This window comes from Echeneis naucrates, chromosome 19 (genome assembly GCF_900963305.1).
Source record: "Echeneis naucrates chromosome 19, fEcheNa1.1, whole genome shotgun sequence".
Taxonomy (NCBI): domain Eukaryota; kingdom Metazoa; phylum Chordata; class Actinopteri; order Carangiformes; family Echeneidae; genus Echeneis; species Echeneis naucrates.
The window spans coordinates 16,906,442-16,923,833 of NC_042529.1; the positions used below are offsets into that span (position 1 = coordinate 16,906,442).

The 17,392-nt window shown below is 39.7% G+C and overlaps 1 protein-coding gene across 1 annotated transcript in view; it reads right to left on the reverse strand.

Moving 5' to 3' along the window:
• Window positions 1–17,392, reverse strand: part of cacna1g (calcium channel, voltage-dependent, T type, alpha 1G subunit) — a 230,136-nt gene that overhangs the window by 88,955 nt on the left and 123,789 nt on the right. The window contains exons 8-16 of the mRNA XM_029527030.1: window positions 16,431–16,731; window positions 16,028–16,120; window positions 15,500–15,926; window positions 15,020–15,448; window positions 13,767–14,167; window positions 8,093–8,244; window positions 7,022–7,207; window positions 3,549–3,663; window positions 3,191–3,346 (exon numbers count right to left, since the gene is read on the reverse strand). Of these exons, the coding sequence (XP_029382890.1) occupies window positions 3,191–3,346; window positions 3,549–3,663; window positions 7,022–7,207; window positions 8,093–8,244; window positions 13,767–14,167; window positions 15,020–15,448; window positions 15,500–15,926; window positions 16,028–16,120; window positions 16,431–16,731 (2,260 nt within the window). The remainder of the gene's footprint in view (window positions 1–3,190; window positions 3,347–3,548; window positions 3,664–7,021; window positions 7,208–8,092; window positions 8,245–13,766; window positions 14,168–15,019; window positions 15,449–15,499; window positions 15,927–16,027; window positions 16,121–16,430; window positions 16,732–17,392) is intronic.

Here is a 17,392-nt window from a genome sequence, read left to right on the forward strand (position 1 = left end):
GAGTGTGAGTGGTTGTTGGTCTCAGTATGTTTCTGTGTGTTGGCCCTGCGATGGACTGGAGACCTGTCCAGGGTGTACCCTGCCCTCACCCAGTGAGCTGGGATTGGTTCCAGCTCCCTGTTACCCAGAATCGGATGAAGCGGTTGAAGATGAATGAATGAATGAACAGTGTCAATTTTCACTGTTATGCAGATAATACTCAGTTAAATGAATGAAATAAATCAGCTAGTCAGACTTCAGGCATGTCTTACAGACATATAGACCTGGATGTCCTGCACGTTTTTACTTCTGAACTCAGACAAAATCTAAGTCATTATACTTGGCCATAAGCACCTTAGATAAGTATTATCTTATCACCTAACTGCTGTGGGTGACATAACTTTGGCCTCCAGTTCCACTATTAGGAATCTTGGACTCTTAGTTAAACTTAATCTTAGTTTTTATGGCCCACGCTCAATTATTTCCCACTGTTACTTCTTCTGGTTTAAACCATATTTCCCCTACTACTAATATTCACTAGTGTACATTTAGTGTTACCAGGATGCAATCACTGTACATTTTCTGTATGTTTGCATTTTCAATGGCATCTTCTCTCCTCTTGCTCTTTTTCGTTTTCCATCCCTTGACAGAGTCCCCCCGCTTCTCTCCTTCACGCTCACTATCACTGTCTCTCTCACTGCCTCCGCGCCCCCCCTTAACTGGTTGGATTGAGAGGAGGGTGCCCTCTCAAACCAACCAGTCAAAGCAGATGGCTGCCCTCCCTGAGCCTAGTAATGCCCAAGGTTTCTGTCTTTTAAGGAAAGTTTTTCTTTGCCCCTGTTGCTAAGTGCTTGCTCTTGGAATGATATGTTGAATCTCTTTAACAACTCCATAAAGGGTTTGGTCTAGACCTCTTATATGTGTAAATTGCTTTGATGTAACTTTGTTAGGATTTGGCACTATATAAATACAGCAAAACCAAAATATTCATATATTTAACAACTTTCACAAAAAATCCAAACTCTTAAAGAGCCAAAGTCCATAAAAAAATCAAACCTAACACGATTAGGACTTTTTTTCCATAGTTTGTGGAGTTAAGCCTTGGACAGGTCGCCAGTCCATCACAGGGCTGACACACAAAGACAGACAAACGACCACTCCTGCCCGCATTCAGACCTACGGACAATGTAGAGTCACCAGTTGATCTAGACATGCGTGTCTTTGGATGGTGGGAGGAAACCGGAGTACCCGGAGGAAACCCACGCAGACACGGGAAGAACATCAACTTATGTTGTTCTCCAATGGCAGGAAGGTCAGTGATCCTTCACCCAGCATATTTTCCTTGCAAGGAAACCAGATCGAATTGGTTACACATTTTGTATTTGGGCATTTTAATTGATGACCGTCTAACTTTTAAAACCCACATTTAGAGCCTTATCAAAAAGCTGAAAATCAAGCTGGGTTTCTTTTTCAGGAACAAATCATGTTTCTCCTTTGCTGCAAGGAAAAAATTAGTTGCTGCTACCTTCCTCCCTGTGCTTGACTACAGTGATCTGTTGTGTATTTGCATGCCCCTGTACATTGCCTACAATCCCTTGATACTGTGTACTACGGTGCCTTGAGGTTTGTTACAGGCTGCAAAGCTCTCACGCATCTGCTCCTTCTATGCCTGAGTTGAGTGGCCATCCTTAGCTGCACACAGGCTTACTCACTGGCATTTTTTCATTTATAAGGCCATTCTGGGTTTCCCCACATACCTGTGTAGCTATATTATCAGATCCCATAGCACCTACAGTCTTCGTTCCAATGACACATATCAGTTAACTGTTAACTGTTAACTAAAAGTCCGCACTGTACTTGGTAAACAGGCTTTTATGTATCGGGCTCCCTCATCCAGGAACCTTTTCCAGAGCAGTCTCAAACTGCAGGATCTTATTACAGTCACATCTTTTAAAAACTCTTGAGAGATAATATTTGTACTTGCTTTTCATGATGTTATGATCCTGTATTGTCCATGCCTATTTTAATATGTTGTCTGTTTTGTTTGTATTTTACTGTATATGTTGTTGTCTGTCCCTGTTTTGATACATTGTCTGTCTTAATATTTTAACTTGAACTTATCCTGCTGCTATCTTGGCCAGGCTTCACCTGAAAAAGAGGTCCTTGTATCTCAGCGAGACTGAGCTGGTTAAATAAATGTTATTATTATTAATATTATTATTATTATATTAACATGCAAACATGCAAACTCTGCACAGAAAAGACCCAGGCCAGGAACTGAACCAGCAAACTTCTTATTGTGGGGCAACAGCGCTAAGCACTACGCCGCCCTGCTGGCCAAAAGATAAATATAATATATTAAAAATCCTGAAATATTTTGCCTTTATCTATATTGACCCAAGTAATTTGGGTCAATTCACATGTGAATTGTCCATGTCAATCCATTCACTACAGTGATGCACTTGATATTTGTACAGTTGGCAAGTGCAATCGTAGGAGAAGCCCATTCAAATAATACATTTTTTATGAGACTGTCAACCGCTCTCTTGATGCCATGCCTCATCTTTTTTTCCCTCTACTTGCACAAAGAGCTAAAGAACATCCGTAATCTAAACACTTTTGTCAACTATTAAAAAGAAAGATTGGTTGAGATATGTGGAGAGCAAGGCACCAACTGTAACTTTGGCATGACTGCATTGGAAAGTGAGCGGAACAATAAGGAAGATGACTACCAAGATACTAGGAAAGTGGGAGGAAAGCACTCTTCAGATGAAGAGAAGAGGAAAATTTGAAAGCTGCAGCTATAGAGATCTTGTGTCATCGCATAAACTGCTGCAGAGAGTACAGGCAAAGTTGTAGATTTAAGGCATACAGTGTTCATGAATTTGCTAAGTGTGTGCATGCAGGTGGGAACATCCATCCAGGATATCTAGTCAATCAAATATTGAAATAATATGTAATATGTTAAGAGAGCTAAACACCATCAAACTGATCTTGAGAAACTGCATGTTTCACATTCTTATATATACAGTATATATGTAAATAAATATACATATATATATATATATATATATATACATATATATATATGTGTGTGTGTGTGTGTGTATATATGTATGTAAAAGCAGGCAAAACATCTTAATACTTTAATCTGTGTTTTCTGTATTTTTTGTATGCATCACATTTGTACATGTGACCAGCAATGCTATACCTCTGCCTGAAAACCCTCAACCAAGATTGCCACTAGCAAGTTGAAGAGGACGTAGTTTCCAAAGGTCATAAGTGCAATGAAGTAGAGGGCAGCCACAGGAGAGGTGGAAGCCATGCCATTATATAGCACCTTGTTCCAGTCCTCCTGTGTAAGGATCTAGGTGAGAGAAGAGAAGGTTGGGTATAAATTATAAAAAAGCCTAATTGTTTGTGACATTATAGTCTCTTCCCACTTAATAAAAGAAGATTTAAATAAACTGTTTATCCTTAGACACAGTGTTGAATTAAGGAAAGGCTAAATTGTGCACGGCACAGCAAAATGTGAAGAGTAATGATGGGAGATGGGGTTCAACGCTTACCTGAAAGACAGTCACTATGGCCCAGAGAAGAGAATCAAAGTTCTTCCTGTCTGGCAGAGTGTCTTCGTCCCTTTCAGACCCAAACTTACAACCAAATAGATGCATCCCAAGGATACTGACCCACAAGGGATAAATAAAAAAGAAAACAGTGAGCAAATTTTTAACCAACAAAGTATTCAAACTAACAACTGTGTATGAAATACTGTCAGATATCTTTGATAGCATTAAAGCTTTATTGTTTCATAAATACTGTGGCAAAAAATTTTTCTCTCAAACAAATGAGAAGTGGAGTATTTCTTTCAGCGTAGGTTCAGCACCATGGAGTTTGACATAGTGGATGTATGTATTTATTTATTTTTTTCATTTTAATAAGCTAACAGATGATGCTCACTCACACTAGGGAGAAAGATCTTTGTGAACATTATTCCCACCATTTTGGAAATTGGAATGATGCAATAATGCAACAAATACTATCAAATCAAATCAGATTTATTTGTATATTTGTATGTAAATCATAACAAAGTTAGATCAAGGCACTTTACATATAGAGCAGGGCAAGGGAAAAACGTCTTTTAAGAGGAAAAACCTTGGGTGGACCAGGCTAAGGGGGCGTGGCCATCTGCTTAGACCAGTTGGATTAAGACTTAAGTTTTGTCAGTAACTACCACCAGAAATAATAAGCTTTTATTATATTAGATATATTAGATATTTGCATGAAGAAAGGAAACTGGATAAGTCAGGTAAGCCAGCTCTACCCAAATTTTAAACTTTACTTATTAATACATTAAAACAACTTGATGTTTTTAATTTTTTTTATTTGTAAATAAATATCTCTAAGAAATGCTAATTTGTTAAATCAGAGCAGTCTTTAGTGTAGCAACCCAATGTATTATGATCTCAATGGTCTGGGAGGTCACAACCTTGTTAAGGTTTTGGAAAAATTAAACTAATTTTTAAACTTTGGTCCTAACCCTGCTTCCAGTCTTCAGGCTAAACTAGTGCAAACCACTTGTACTTAAATTCTAAGTGTAATGATGCCTTAAACTCGATTTTAGACTAAATACCTTTGTTGCTTCCTTCTAGAGTACCACCATGAACTTGGCAAAGAGATAGTTCTTGCACTTTAAGATGCAAAAAGAATTGCATCGCTGCAACAGAAATATTAAAATAGGAATTTGGATTTTGAAATAAAATAAATTCAATTAAATAATGTACAAAGGTAAAAATAAAAGTAGAGAGAGGGGGAAATAGCTCACTCTTGTCAAAGTTATTTAATTCATCTGCATGGCTCTGTTTTGGAAACATTCCTCAGTAATATCAGTTTAAGTAATGATTAAAATCGTATCAATATAATAATTATATACATGATAAAAAGAAAGACAAAAATTTTGTATGACGTTCAGTCCATCTGAAACACAGAATAAAACACAGACTAAAGATGGAATCTTTTTCACCTTTAAATCTGTCAGAGCTAGTATCTATAGGGTCATCATTTAAATCATCAACTTGTCTTTTAGACTTAATGCCTTCTAGGCTATTTAAAGATGTTTTTCCACTGATTAACATATATATTCCTGATCTGATCAAGGTGAATTTATCTCCTCGTTGTGTACCACAGCCTTTCAAGATAGCCCATATCTAACCTCCCTTTCATTTCCAAAATTCTTGAAAAGGCAAGCAAATTATATGCACATCTGCATAGGAATGGCTTATTTGACAAGTCAGAGGACTGCAGCACACTGCTGTCCTGCAGCCTGCCCTGACAGAGTGCCCCCTGCAACCACCCTGGCCTGCCCCTCAAGGTGTGGTGCATTAAAATCTTATATTAAAGGTACCTAAATGTGCCTGTGAGAAATTATATAGTGCAAAGTGTGTGGTGGCTGAAGAGTGATGTAGGTGCAATTTAGGAGGTAGGCAAGGTGGTCCAAGGGAACCACAGGCAGGGTGTGGGCTCCAACCCCGGATGCACAGAGACATGCCGGAGACACAGGACATGGAAAGGACACCAGAAAGGACGAATGGCCACCTCCAGCCCCCCGCTGATCCAGGGTCACTTATTCATGGATAGGGGATGCCAGTGTTTCAGTGGTGCTCACCATTACCCGCATGGAACACTGGGGATTGCGATTGTTCTCTGGGTTTGGTGCCTCTTGTTTTCCCACACACAGAGTGGCATTCCTGGGGAGCGTGGGCACCTGACCTGACTCTGGGCTCTGGTGATGGTCTCACTCATATTTAGGGAATGCCCACATGCATGTGTGGTTTCACTTACCAGCTTGAACTGGGTCACATTATGAAGAACAGATGAATCCTGACAAAATAGGGCTGAGTTGTTCTTTCATTCCATCACTACGTACCCCATCTTTGATTCGGCTCCTCTATTGGGATACCTTCTCCTATCTGGACTCCCATCTCTCCCAAGATCTACACAGAAACCCTCTAGGGTCTAATAACCTTGAGCAAGGTGACAGGAAAAGCAAAAAACCCTTCACTGGACTAGTTCCTACCAGCACCAACTGCTTCCGTTCCGTTCCTTCCTTCTGTATATTGTCTGGCCTGCTTTCAGTGTGGTGTAGCACTGCCCTCCCTGCCATATAGATATAATTTTACTCAATAAAGGTCAACAAACTAGCTTCCCAGGACTAGTGATGGTCACACACATGCAAAAAAAATCTTTTTATGCAAGACTGTAAGTGCATCAATCTTAAAAAAAAAAAAAAAAACTGACCCACCTTGTGGTGTTAAATGAGGACAAGTGCAGACAAAAAAAGAAAAAACACTGATATGCAGATGACACTTGTCAATGAAGCTGACTGAAACTAATTAGCTAATCAGACTTAAGGCATGTCTTAAGGCATGTCTTATGTCTTATGACATAAAGACCTGTCTGAACTCTGTCTGAACTTGTCTGAAGTCATTGGACTTGGCCCGAAGCACCTTAGAGAAGCATTATCTGATCATGTTACCACTCTGGACAGTATTAGTTTGGCCTCCAGTTTCACTGTTAGGAATCTTGGTGTCATTTTTGATCAGGACTTTGTCTGTAGGTCAGCCTTCTTTCACCTACGCAATAAATGCATTAATATTAACAGTAACTAGAAAAAGACATCGCATTTCTCTTGTGCTAGCTTGTCTTCATTGGCACCCAGTAAAATTCAGCATACAATTTAAAATTGTTCTCCTTACATAGAAATCTCTTAATGATCAAGATCCATCATATCTCAGAGAGCTCATAGTTCCTTATTTTACCAGCAGGCCTTGTGTTTCCTACAGTGTACAAGAGTAAATTGGGGGCAAATCCTTCAGCTATCAGGTTCTTCCTCTATGGAACCAACTCGCAGTCCATCAGGATTTGAATTCCTTGTGTTAAACTTTTTTTTTTTTTTTTTCATCGTGTTTGATGCTGTTGCATCCTCAACAGAACAATATAAATATAGGCATGATATAGTTTAATATAATGTCTGTCTGCATACCTGAAAATGAAGATAAAAAGCATGAGCAGCATACAGAAGGTGGCCACATTGTCCATTGTCTTCATCAGCACCACCAGCTGCCTCTGCAAGGCTGGCATGAAACGAACCAGCTTCAGCACACGCATCAGTCGGAACGTCCTCAGTACCGACAGACCACCACCCTGTTGACCCACTATCTCCCACACACTGAGAAGACACACATAGCAAGTGGTCACAATACCACTTATATGCCGGTGATACTAATGCATCACTATAGCAGATGAAATTAAAGTCAAAATTAATTGAACAAGCTAAGTACAGCATTACCAATCAGCACAACTCTGGGTGTTTAATTTGGTATTCACGGTTCAGTAGGTGCTAACCACCTGAGTGCTAAGTGTGAAAGCTAGTCCACTGATGGGCAAAAACATTCATAGTTCAGAATAGTACAGCTTCAGAAACTTGGTGTAGCAGTCCATGTAGGATGACGGTTCACCAATACCAGCTGCAGTTCAACACTGTACAGTATACCAATGGGAGAAGCACAGACAGATATATTAGCATAAAAATGGATTCGCCATATGACTTAAGAAGACAGACATCCTAAAGAGGCATCAAAGATATTCAGTACGCTATTAGGATATTAATTAATAACAAACTTTCGTCAAGAATTTCACAATAAAAGAGTGAATATAAGTTGCAAAAAATGTTTCTAATTGTGGATTTAGATTCTGAAGCCAATCCCAGCTAGCAGTGGGTAAGGGCAAAGTATGCACTAACATTATGCAATTTAGGTGCGAATACAGGCTCACACTCACACTCATGCCGACTGGCAATTTAGTGTCACCAGTTAATGGATGTGCATGTCTGTGGGAGGAAGCAATTGTGCTGCTCCACTTTCTCAGTAAAACAATTTTTGAAAATTGAGAGGCCATTTTTGCAGTGGTATGTCATTCAGAATTATTTCAGCATTGCACTATTGGCTAAGTAAAACCATATTCAGGTTTTATACTGCCAGTGGCATATTAAAATAGAAAGTAGGAAAATCAGGGACAATAATCTGTTTTTAGAATGTCCTACTCTACAACTCACCTGATGACCACGATGATGCCATCGAAGATATTATAGGGGTTCTTGATGTAGCCAAAAGGCCCATAAACTAAAATCTTCAACAACATCTCTAGAGAAAAGAGGCTGGTGAACACAATGTTACTGATCTCCAACGCATTGGTCAACTCTTCAGGCTGGTGACACAGAAAGAGAAAAAACAAGTAGAATGTTACTATATTACTTTAGCCTGTATACAAGACAGGGAGGACATGCAACCTGTACTAATGATAAAAACTGAAAATCACCAGACTGAAGAAACAGCATCTTACTGACTAAACTATAAACGTCAGTAAGAGGTGATCAAATGTGTCCGGGAATTAACTCAGTAAAAATCTGTCAAAAGTGTCTATTTACACACAACAAAAATTTTTCTCATAAACACAGTATACACACATGACCTTTATCTTGCACCAGGACACACACCACTTACAATGCTGCAGCTGAATGTGTTACGGGACGTCTGCTCAAGGCTTATTATAGAATTAGGCTGCCACTCACCTCTATGTCAAACAAACTGGTGTGTGTTTGTGTGCGACAGGCTTTTAGGTGCCAAAAAAACAAAGTGAGTGAATCATTGTATTTCCAAATACTACATCATATGTAAATCAAACTTCAAACTGTAAAGTTCATGAAAATAATGTTGGGGACTGTAAGCCACACCAGACAGGCTTCATCAGGCGACATACACTGACATAACACTGTGGATGGAAGTGTTAAGGACTTGATTTGTGTTTGCATGTTATCTACTATAAATGTGTACGTAAATGTGTGCATACTTGTTTTACAGTATAAGTATCCCACTGTGTGTGTGTGTAACATAATGTAAACAGTGTTAGTGCATTGAATTTAGGGATTAGCCCTGAATTAAGGGGTCAGACGGTTTGTGTGGGTGTCTGTTACATTTACAAGGTTGCTCCTCTTGGATGTAGATGTACCGATTGAAATTTCAACATGTGTAAATAATAATAATTTAGATAAGTATACATATCTAAGTGAACATAAATTTGTAAATAATTAACTATATTAAGGTCAATATATTTTTCCATCCTTCCTTCTCCTTGTTAAAAAGAGTAACTATACTCAACAGTGCAGATCCTGCCAGTAAACCCCAGTTCCTGAGAAACAAGCTTTCCTCTGGGTGATACCACCTCTTTGTCTTTGTCTGTGTTCACAGCAAGATAAATCTGATTGTTTGATCCTACAACTTTATTTGAACAATGACAATGACAGTGTCACCAAAGTCTTTGTATGTGCACACACGTTGTGCAATTAAAAAGTGTTAAAAGGGCAAACCAATGCAGGGTGAATATGATGTTTGTGCGTTCTATCAGATTAAATGCCCTCAACCACAGTTATGTAGAAACACACATGCATTCAAGTGTAACCAAAGTTATTTTAACAAGCATTTGGACTCACACATCCAAAGGCCACAAACATAATCTCATGAAACCTATTCTAATTCCACACTCATTAACATGGATGCAAATGTGCTCTATATACAAAGCTCTGTGCCTATTTCCACTTTAAAACATGCATGTCGACACTAAAGCACTGCAGGCTAAGTTCCACTTCATAAAAATTGTTATTTTTGTTCTGCCATACCAACTGTATATTATGTAAACACCTGGCCTTGACAATTTCAGGTCATTATTTTTCCTCATCTGTTTCTGCTCTGCAATTGTTCCAGCTTCTATATTAAACATTCCTTAATCATCATGCAAGAATACTGCAGGGAATGAGAATATATTTACTTTTTTTTTCACATGTAGAAAGGCACACAGGAGTTCGGAGGAAGAAAAATAAAAGGCTAGCATCATGAAAGATTTATAGCCATTATCTTATCAAATGGAATAAATTTCTTCATTGACCAGTGACCAGCAAAGTATGTACACAGCCTGAAGGATATGTCTAGTCTGCACGTATTCCTCACTGCTGCCTCCTTCAGTGGCGGCATCTTGGATAAAGAGGCTTATCAGGTGTCAAATTAAGCTTGCTTTGTGAAGAATATTGTAATCCGGGCAACATTAATGTAATATCACCTAATGATGCAATACCATGTCCAGTATGCCTGTGAGTGTGCATTTCATTTAATCAAGTCACAAAGAAGGACATTTCAACATATTATGTACTAGAGTGATGCACTACATAATGCGGTTGCTTGGTCCTGGTTTAATAACAATGAGGATGATTTGTCTCAGTTGAATGAATGATTTGAAAGTCTGCATCAAAATTCCAAAGTAATTTACATTTATGTGGCAAAACACTAAAGTAAATACAGTAAAGCAGCAGTAAATATATGTGTAAATAATGTGCATGTGCACACTAAGGGCAAAGACTCCTTTGTGTGCAGGAGTGGCATTGCCATGGACCATTGACAATGGTTAATGGTACATTCAGTAACCAAGTAAATTCAGGCCCCCTAGGGTTACATGCATGTCAATGAAGTTCATGGAAAACCATTCATTATAGTTGGGCATGATGAGTCAAGTAAGACAAAGCAGCATACATGAGGAAAGAAGGATACCCTCTGCAACAAGACTGTGGAGTCTTGTGTCTCTAAGCATTGGGGCACCCATATTTTAAGGGGATTGGGCTGATGTCCTTACCATGGCACACCTTGAAACCAAGAAAACTCTGTGCTGAGTTGCCCATATTGAAGGATACAGATAGCAGTATATAGTGGTTCATCATGTCAAAGAGTGCAGATTCTTATTCTGCCTCTCTGAATTCATGGAGGAAAAGCTATTCCTCTACAAACCAGGATTAGGAGCAGTGTTTCCATCTCGTTGTACAAATTAGAAAAACACTCCTCTCATGGTGTCTTGGCAGGCACCAGTGTGCAAATGCTAGCACTAAATTCCTCCAGCAGAGCTGAATAAATATTTGCCCTAGTTGAAGCTATAAGCACAGTGAAATTGTTTCTCTGTCATAAACAGGAAAATTATATTGAGTGCATGTGAACAATACAGCAAGGGAATTAATCTAGAGATCTTCAATAAACTCTATGACTGCAGTACATTTAAGGAAACAAGCCATAACTTACATAAACTAATATTCATGTATGTTTAATAGGAATTGAGTGTAATTGTCCATGTCAAATATTCACCAGATACGCAGATCTTTGAGTCTCAGAACAAGTTAATAAATTAATAAAAAGACCACGGTCTATTTCACATAGTTGGCAAGCACGCAACTATTCCATCAGCTCCACCATAAATGGTAGTGCTCTTTAACTGTATGGAAAGCTACAGCAGACACATCTCATCTGTTATCTTCATACAACACTCTATTTAATCATCTTTTAATTCCTCCATCTCTGCATCACATACACATTTATATTTGCAGTGCTTACCTTGCCTGTTACCGTTGGGGCGAGAGAATGTATGAATTATTTTATGTAAAATTTGTGTTTGTGTCTACATATTTATGAGTGTGTTGGGAAACTAGATATGAAAGTTTAGGGTTAGGGTTAGGTTCAGGGACAATTACAGTTGCGGCTGTATATACACCAATAGCTGGCACAGCAACAACATATTTGTGATGATATTTATATGGGGCTTCTGTGATAAAATGTCAATATTTACTTTTCATGAGATTTAAAGCTCTGCCATTCTCTTGGGCCATGAACAGCTGTGGAAAATCTTGGGTTTCATTTCAGTGACCATGTTAAGTGAAGCCATTATGGCTGTATTATGCGATTGCGTGTCTTGTGTAGGGTTACTTTCAGTTTAACTTTCAGTTTTACAGTTTTACTGAAAGTTAAACTGAAACAGTTCAATAATTTTTCAAAATCTGGGCTGGACAATTTGTGAAAAAATGTAAACAATTTAACCAGCTGAAGATATCCAATATTTCAGTTACTAGCAAACCCCATAAAGAACATTAGAGTCACCAGTAGCAGTGACACAACACACAGGGTTATATGTCTCACAACCAATGTGAGACATATGGTTCTCTGGAGTACAGACAGCTGGTGTCACATATTCATAGCGGCCACTGTGAACCTTTTCTACTTAACAATATCAAAAAACACTTTTACGAGAAATTGACCACCATAAATCAGGGACAAAGTTTTTCTCTCTTTCTCTTCCATGGCAAAAACACTTGCTACATTCAAAATAATTGAGTATGTTGTCTCTTTGTTGTTATGTAAGCTAGTCCAGATTTATTTAAACCATATTTACTCTTTGTGATAAAAGGATAATTTGATAAGTAAAAAAATTTATGCACAGTGACTGTCACTCCGTATTTGGAGCTGAATGCTGCAAAATACCAGATGCACTCTGAGTGCATTGCTCATTTACAGAACAGGAGGTGAGCTAAAATAAACAGATCAGTCTGATTGATACACTGTTATACACAACAGAGCTGAAACTTCTTAAAAGGACAATTTTCACTAAAACACAGGCTTTGACTCGAAATGATCAAATACATTGTTGTTGTTTTTTTTATTTCCATCTATCAGCAAATGTATTAAAGATTATGGCATCAAAATTGGCATCAGCGAATGAGACAGGGTTAGGGTTTGGGTTACACAACAAATCTCTCCTTTTTTCTTTTACGTTTACCTTTGTGCTTTTATGAATTTTGATTTATTATGTTTATGTTATGATATTTATGGCTTCATTAGACTGTACTTTGCATGCAGAGGCCCCACTTTCAAACACCAGCCACAACCAGTGCTTGTGTCAGTCCCAAGCCTGAATAAATGGGGAGGATTGTGACAGGAAAGGCATACGGTGTAAAAACTGTAGTCAAATCAACCATGCTGTGCCAACCCTGAACAAGGTAAAGTCGAAATCCTGACAATTTCTTGGATCATATGATAATCTGTCATAAATTGTGGGGCTTTCCTCGCCCATTACATCAGATGTCTCCTTTTATTCTATCATGCTCTCTCTTACTGGCTGTAATTACGCTTGTATATACAAAAATGGACCAGAGAAAGCCATTAACAATTACAGTTGGCCCCAAGGGAGCAGTATAGTTTAGATTATCACAGACAATGAAACAGATGTCCATATAAGACCATAGTAGCAGTTTGTAGCAATTTGTCTTTGACTACTATATCAGGCTGCCACTCATGTGTTGCCATCCTCTGTCATCTCTGCCATGCACAGTCCACGTTGCTGCTATAACACTGTAATTTTTTTCAATGTGGGGCTGACAGAACCAAGTGTGAACTTTGTGTAGTCATTTACACTTGCTATTATCTCAGTGGCAGATGGTGGTATAGTAGTTAGTGCTGTTGCCCCACAACAAGAAGGTTGTGGGTTTGGTTCATGCCCTGGGGCCTTTCTGTGCAGAGTTTGCATGTTCTCCCTGTAGGTCTCCTCTGGGTACTCTGGTTTCTTCCCACCGCCCAAAGACATGCATGTTTAAGTTAATTGGTGACTCTAAATTTTCTGTGAATGTGAGTGGTTATTCCTCCCTGTCTGTCTCTGTATGTTGGCCCTGCAATTGGACTGACAATGGGTGCAGGGTGTACCCCACCCTCGCCCATGTGAGCTGTGATTGGCTCCAGCAATCCCCGTGACCCAAAAATGGATAAGTGATAGAAGATGAATAAATGAATGAAATATATCAGTGGCATCATTCAACTTTAACACACTCATAAATTTCCTAATGAAACATACAGAGTTACGTGTACACTAACCTGCTCATGGTACTCGATCCCCATGCTCAGAGTATTAATCAGAATGGCGATCATAATCCCCCGGCCAAAGTACTTGCTGTCTACAATCTTCCTGAATGTGTTGCACACAAGCCTCCAGAAGTGAACAACCTTTGCTGCTGTTTTACCCAACCTATGGTGCTTCTTTGTGGGCTGCCGACTCTCTCTCCTCTCCCTCTGGTGGAAGTCCTGTGTGCAGTCATATAGACCTTCACTGTCAGAGTCTCCAGGTGTCTCATTGCACTCTGTGGCTCCCTCAGATTCATTGGTTAGGGCCTTTGTGCAATAGGGGCAACTATCATGGTCCATTGTAAAAGCAGCTGTCTCCATGGCACAGCTTATGGTGCTGAGGTCATGAACTGACAAGTGGCAGGAGAGTTGGGCTGCAGCAGAAAGAAAAGTGTCAGATGCAAAGTCTAAAACAAACAGAAGGGACCTAAAGTGAATTCTGTACAATTGAAATAAGTTGCAATAAATAAGTGTTTCAGACTAATTGTCAGTGTCCAATGAAATCACTTCTACCACCTCAGTAACATTGAAAAGATTCACCCCTTACTCTTCCAGATGGAGAAAAACCTTTGTCTCATCCAGGATGGACTGTTGAATGCACTTCTCATCAGGATCCCTGGCACGAGCCTCCAAAAGCTCCAGAACATTCAAACAGTGCTGCCAGGGATCCTGATGAGGGTGCAGAGATATGAACACATTATACCAACTCTTCGTAAAGTCCACTGGCTTCCCATCCATCTTAAATTCAAATTTGTCCTTCTCCCTCAACATTGCAGAACTTAGCTCCATACAAAGCGGGGTCACGCCTTCCAGTCTTCCACTTCTGTGGTATGCCTTGCCAAATAATGTTATGGCACCCCAGACTATTGGGTCTTTCAAAAGCAATTTGAAGACTTCTCTTCATGAAAAGGCTTACTGCTAACAGAATGGACTGCCTGACATGGTAACCCACACAACATATAGTTAATTGTTATTGCTTTGAAGTTTGTCGGAGTCTGAAGTTTGTCAATTGAGTGCTTTTATCATTGTTGGATGTTTTGTTCTTTGCTCATTATATGTATAGCACTTTTTTTTTCTTTTAAAGTGGATTATAAATAGAAAATATTGTTATTACAATAACCATTATTATTATTATTAACCAAACAGCTTGGATTAGTATGAGTGATCCTGATTTTTAATTGTGAATTGGTGGCTTGATCAATGTCAGATTGTGATTAGTTATCTACCTGTGTGAGAATGTGCGTCCATCATGCTTGATGGCCATTTCTCGAGGGGCAATGCAGGGATATTATAGTTGAAATTGATGTTAGTCAGAGTGCTGGCTGTAACACTCCCTCGTCTGGACTCTGTTAGGACTTGTGCTTGCAGGGTGGGATAGTTTTTAGGACCTGGAGCAGCAAAGGGCACTGAGTTCCTCTTCATGTTCCTGGAAGTTGCACCTCTGATCAGTCTAAGGGAGCTTGGCGATGGCCCCATGGATGTGGAAGAAGGGGTATTACAAAGAGTTTCTGTGTTAAATTCACTGTGAATTGATGATGAATTAGCAGTTCCTGTCATACGATTGAATAAAGTGGCAAGGTTTGAATCAGAGGTGGCTGCTGTAATAGAAGAGGATAGTGCCAACATAAGATGCCCTGTGCCAGTTGTTTCAAGACCTCCTGCATTGTTGTTATGACTTCCAGACTCCACATAATTTCCGTCCATACACTGGATGCTACTTCTTGCCCTCACACTTCCATTTCCAAGGTGGGAGTGGTGGTGGTGGTGATGATGGTGCACCATGTGATGAACTGACAGTGATCCCTGCCTAGTGAACTTCTGCCTCCTTCTTTGGCTCTGGCTAGGTTGGGGCTGCATGGCAGGGGGTAAGGTGGCACTGTTGAGGCTGACATGACGGCGTAAGAGGCTACACATATGGACCACTTGCTTGGCCCCCTTGCGGATGATATGAACTAAGTACTTGAGGAGCTCATCATAGCAGGAGCCTGGCTCAGAAACTGAGGCAAGAGTGCTGGCGTTGGACATGAAGCGCACTCGCTGCTCCTTCATCAGCTGGCTCTCCCTCTGCTTGGTCTCTGAGAATTGAGTGGCAATGACCACGAGGCACAGATTGATCATGAAGAATGAACCAATCTGAGGACAATGAGGGGCAGATGACAATGTTATTTGTACACTTACAATGAATTGCTCATAAACCCTCTCCACAGCAAGTGGCAACATATGGCAGTACTTACTATGATAAGTAGGATGAAATAGATGAAGTTGTAGAAGGAATGAGCATCCATCACAAAATACATAATGTCCACCCAACCCTCCAGAGTGATCACCTACAGAAAAAAGGGGAAGGAGAAGGAAAAAAATGAGGGACAGCAACCAAGAGGGTTCAGATCAAAATATTTGACACCAACAATTTTAGTTCTATTGATTATGTGCCTTGTCGTTTGTGCTACTAAAAAGCCTAAAGTGTTATTCATATTGTTCAGTTAGCAACTTGATTAGGTATTATCTTGAGTAGCTATGTCTCACTGAGGCTTGCTTGGTATTGTTTGTGTAAATAAAACAAATAGTCCATGAAACTCCATGTTACCTCATTACCTAACTGCTTGGTAAGTAACACTCGCTGAATAAGTGTCTTACTTGAAAGATGGCAATCCAGGCAAAACAGATGTTGTCAAAATTGATGGCTCCCTTGAAAGGATTAAACGGACCAGCAGAACACTTAGTGTAGTACTGGTTCCAGTTGACACAAGTAGTGTTATCAGTGCTGTTGTAAGAGTCCATGTCCAAGTCGCACTGCAGAATTCCCTCATACAACTTGGGCACAGAACTGCAGTCCCTCATGCCATTGTCTCGGCGCTGAGAGCAGATGAAGGGGCTCTCATCGTCATTCTCAGTGTGGTAGTACTCATGCAACTTCTCATACTTCACAGACAGAGGGCTTAAAGAAGGAAGAAAAGATAATGTTGAAATGATTACTGTAGTTATGTAGGGTAAGGTTAGGGGACAAGAGGCTCATTGTTTTTTTCTGAGCAGCTCTGGCACAGGTGGCATATTCACTTTATAAAATGTTTTTTCCTTTTTTGTAGGGGGAGGAAGAGGAGAGAAGAAGAAGAGAAAAAGGGAGAGAGAGGGAAAAAAGAGGGGGTGGGGGAAAGAGCAGGGGAGAGGTTAAAGTTATGGTTGGGGTCACAGGGTTGGATAAGAGAAGGGAGGGGAGAAAAAAAGGGGGGGGGGGGGGTTAAGGTTAGGATTTGGGGGAGGAAAAGGAGGAGGGAAAGGGTTAAGATTAGGGTGGGGCAGGGGGGGAGGGGGTTGTGTTTGGGTTAATGTTAGGATAGTGGAAAAAGTCTGTATATTATACATGGTTTTGACTTTTGTGCTGTTATTTAGTGTAGTATAGTATTTTTCTTTAGATCAACTATAAATCCAGACATACAGTACAACATAGAACAATTCCAACACACTTTCTATCATGTGAGACAAATAAATTCATATTACAGGACATTGACACAATAATGTCCCGTTTGATCTGCGGGTTAGGGTTAGGGTTAAGATAAAGACCACATAGCCTGGCCTAACTGGGCAATGTCACCCACACA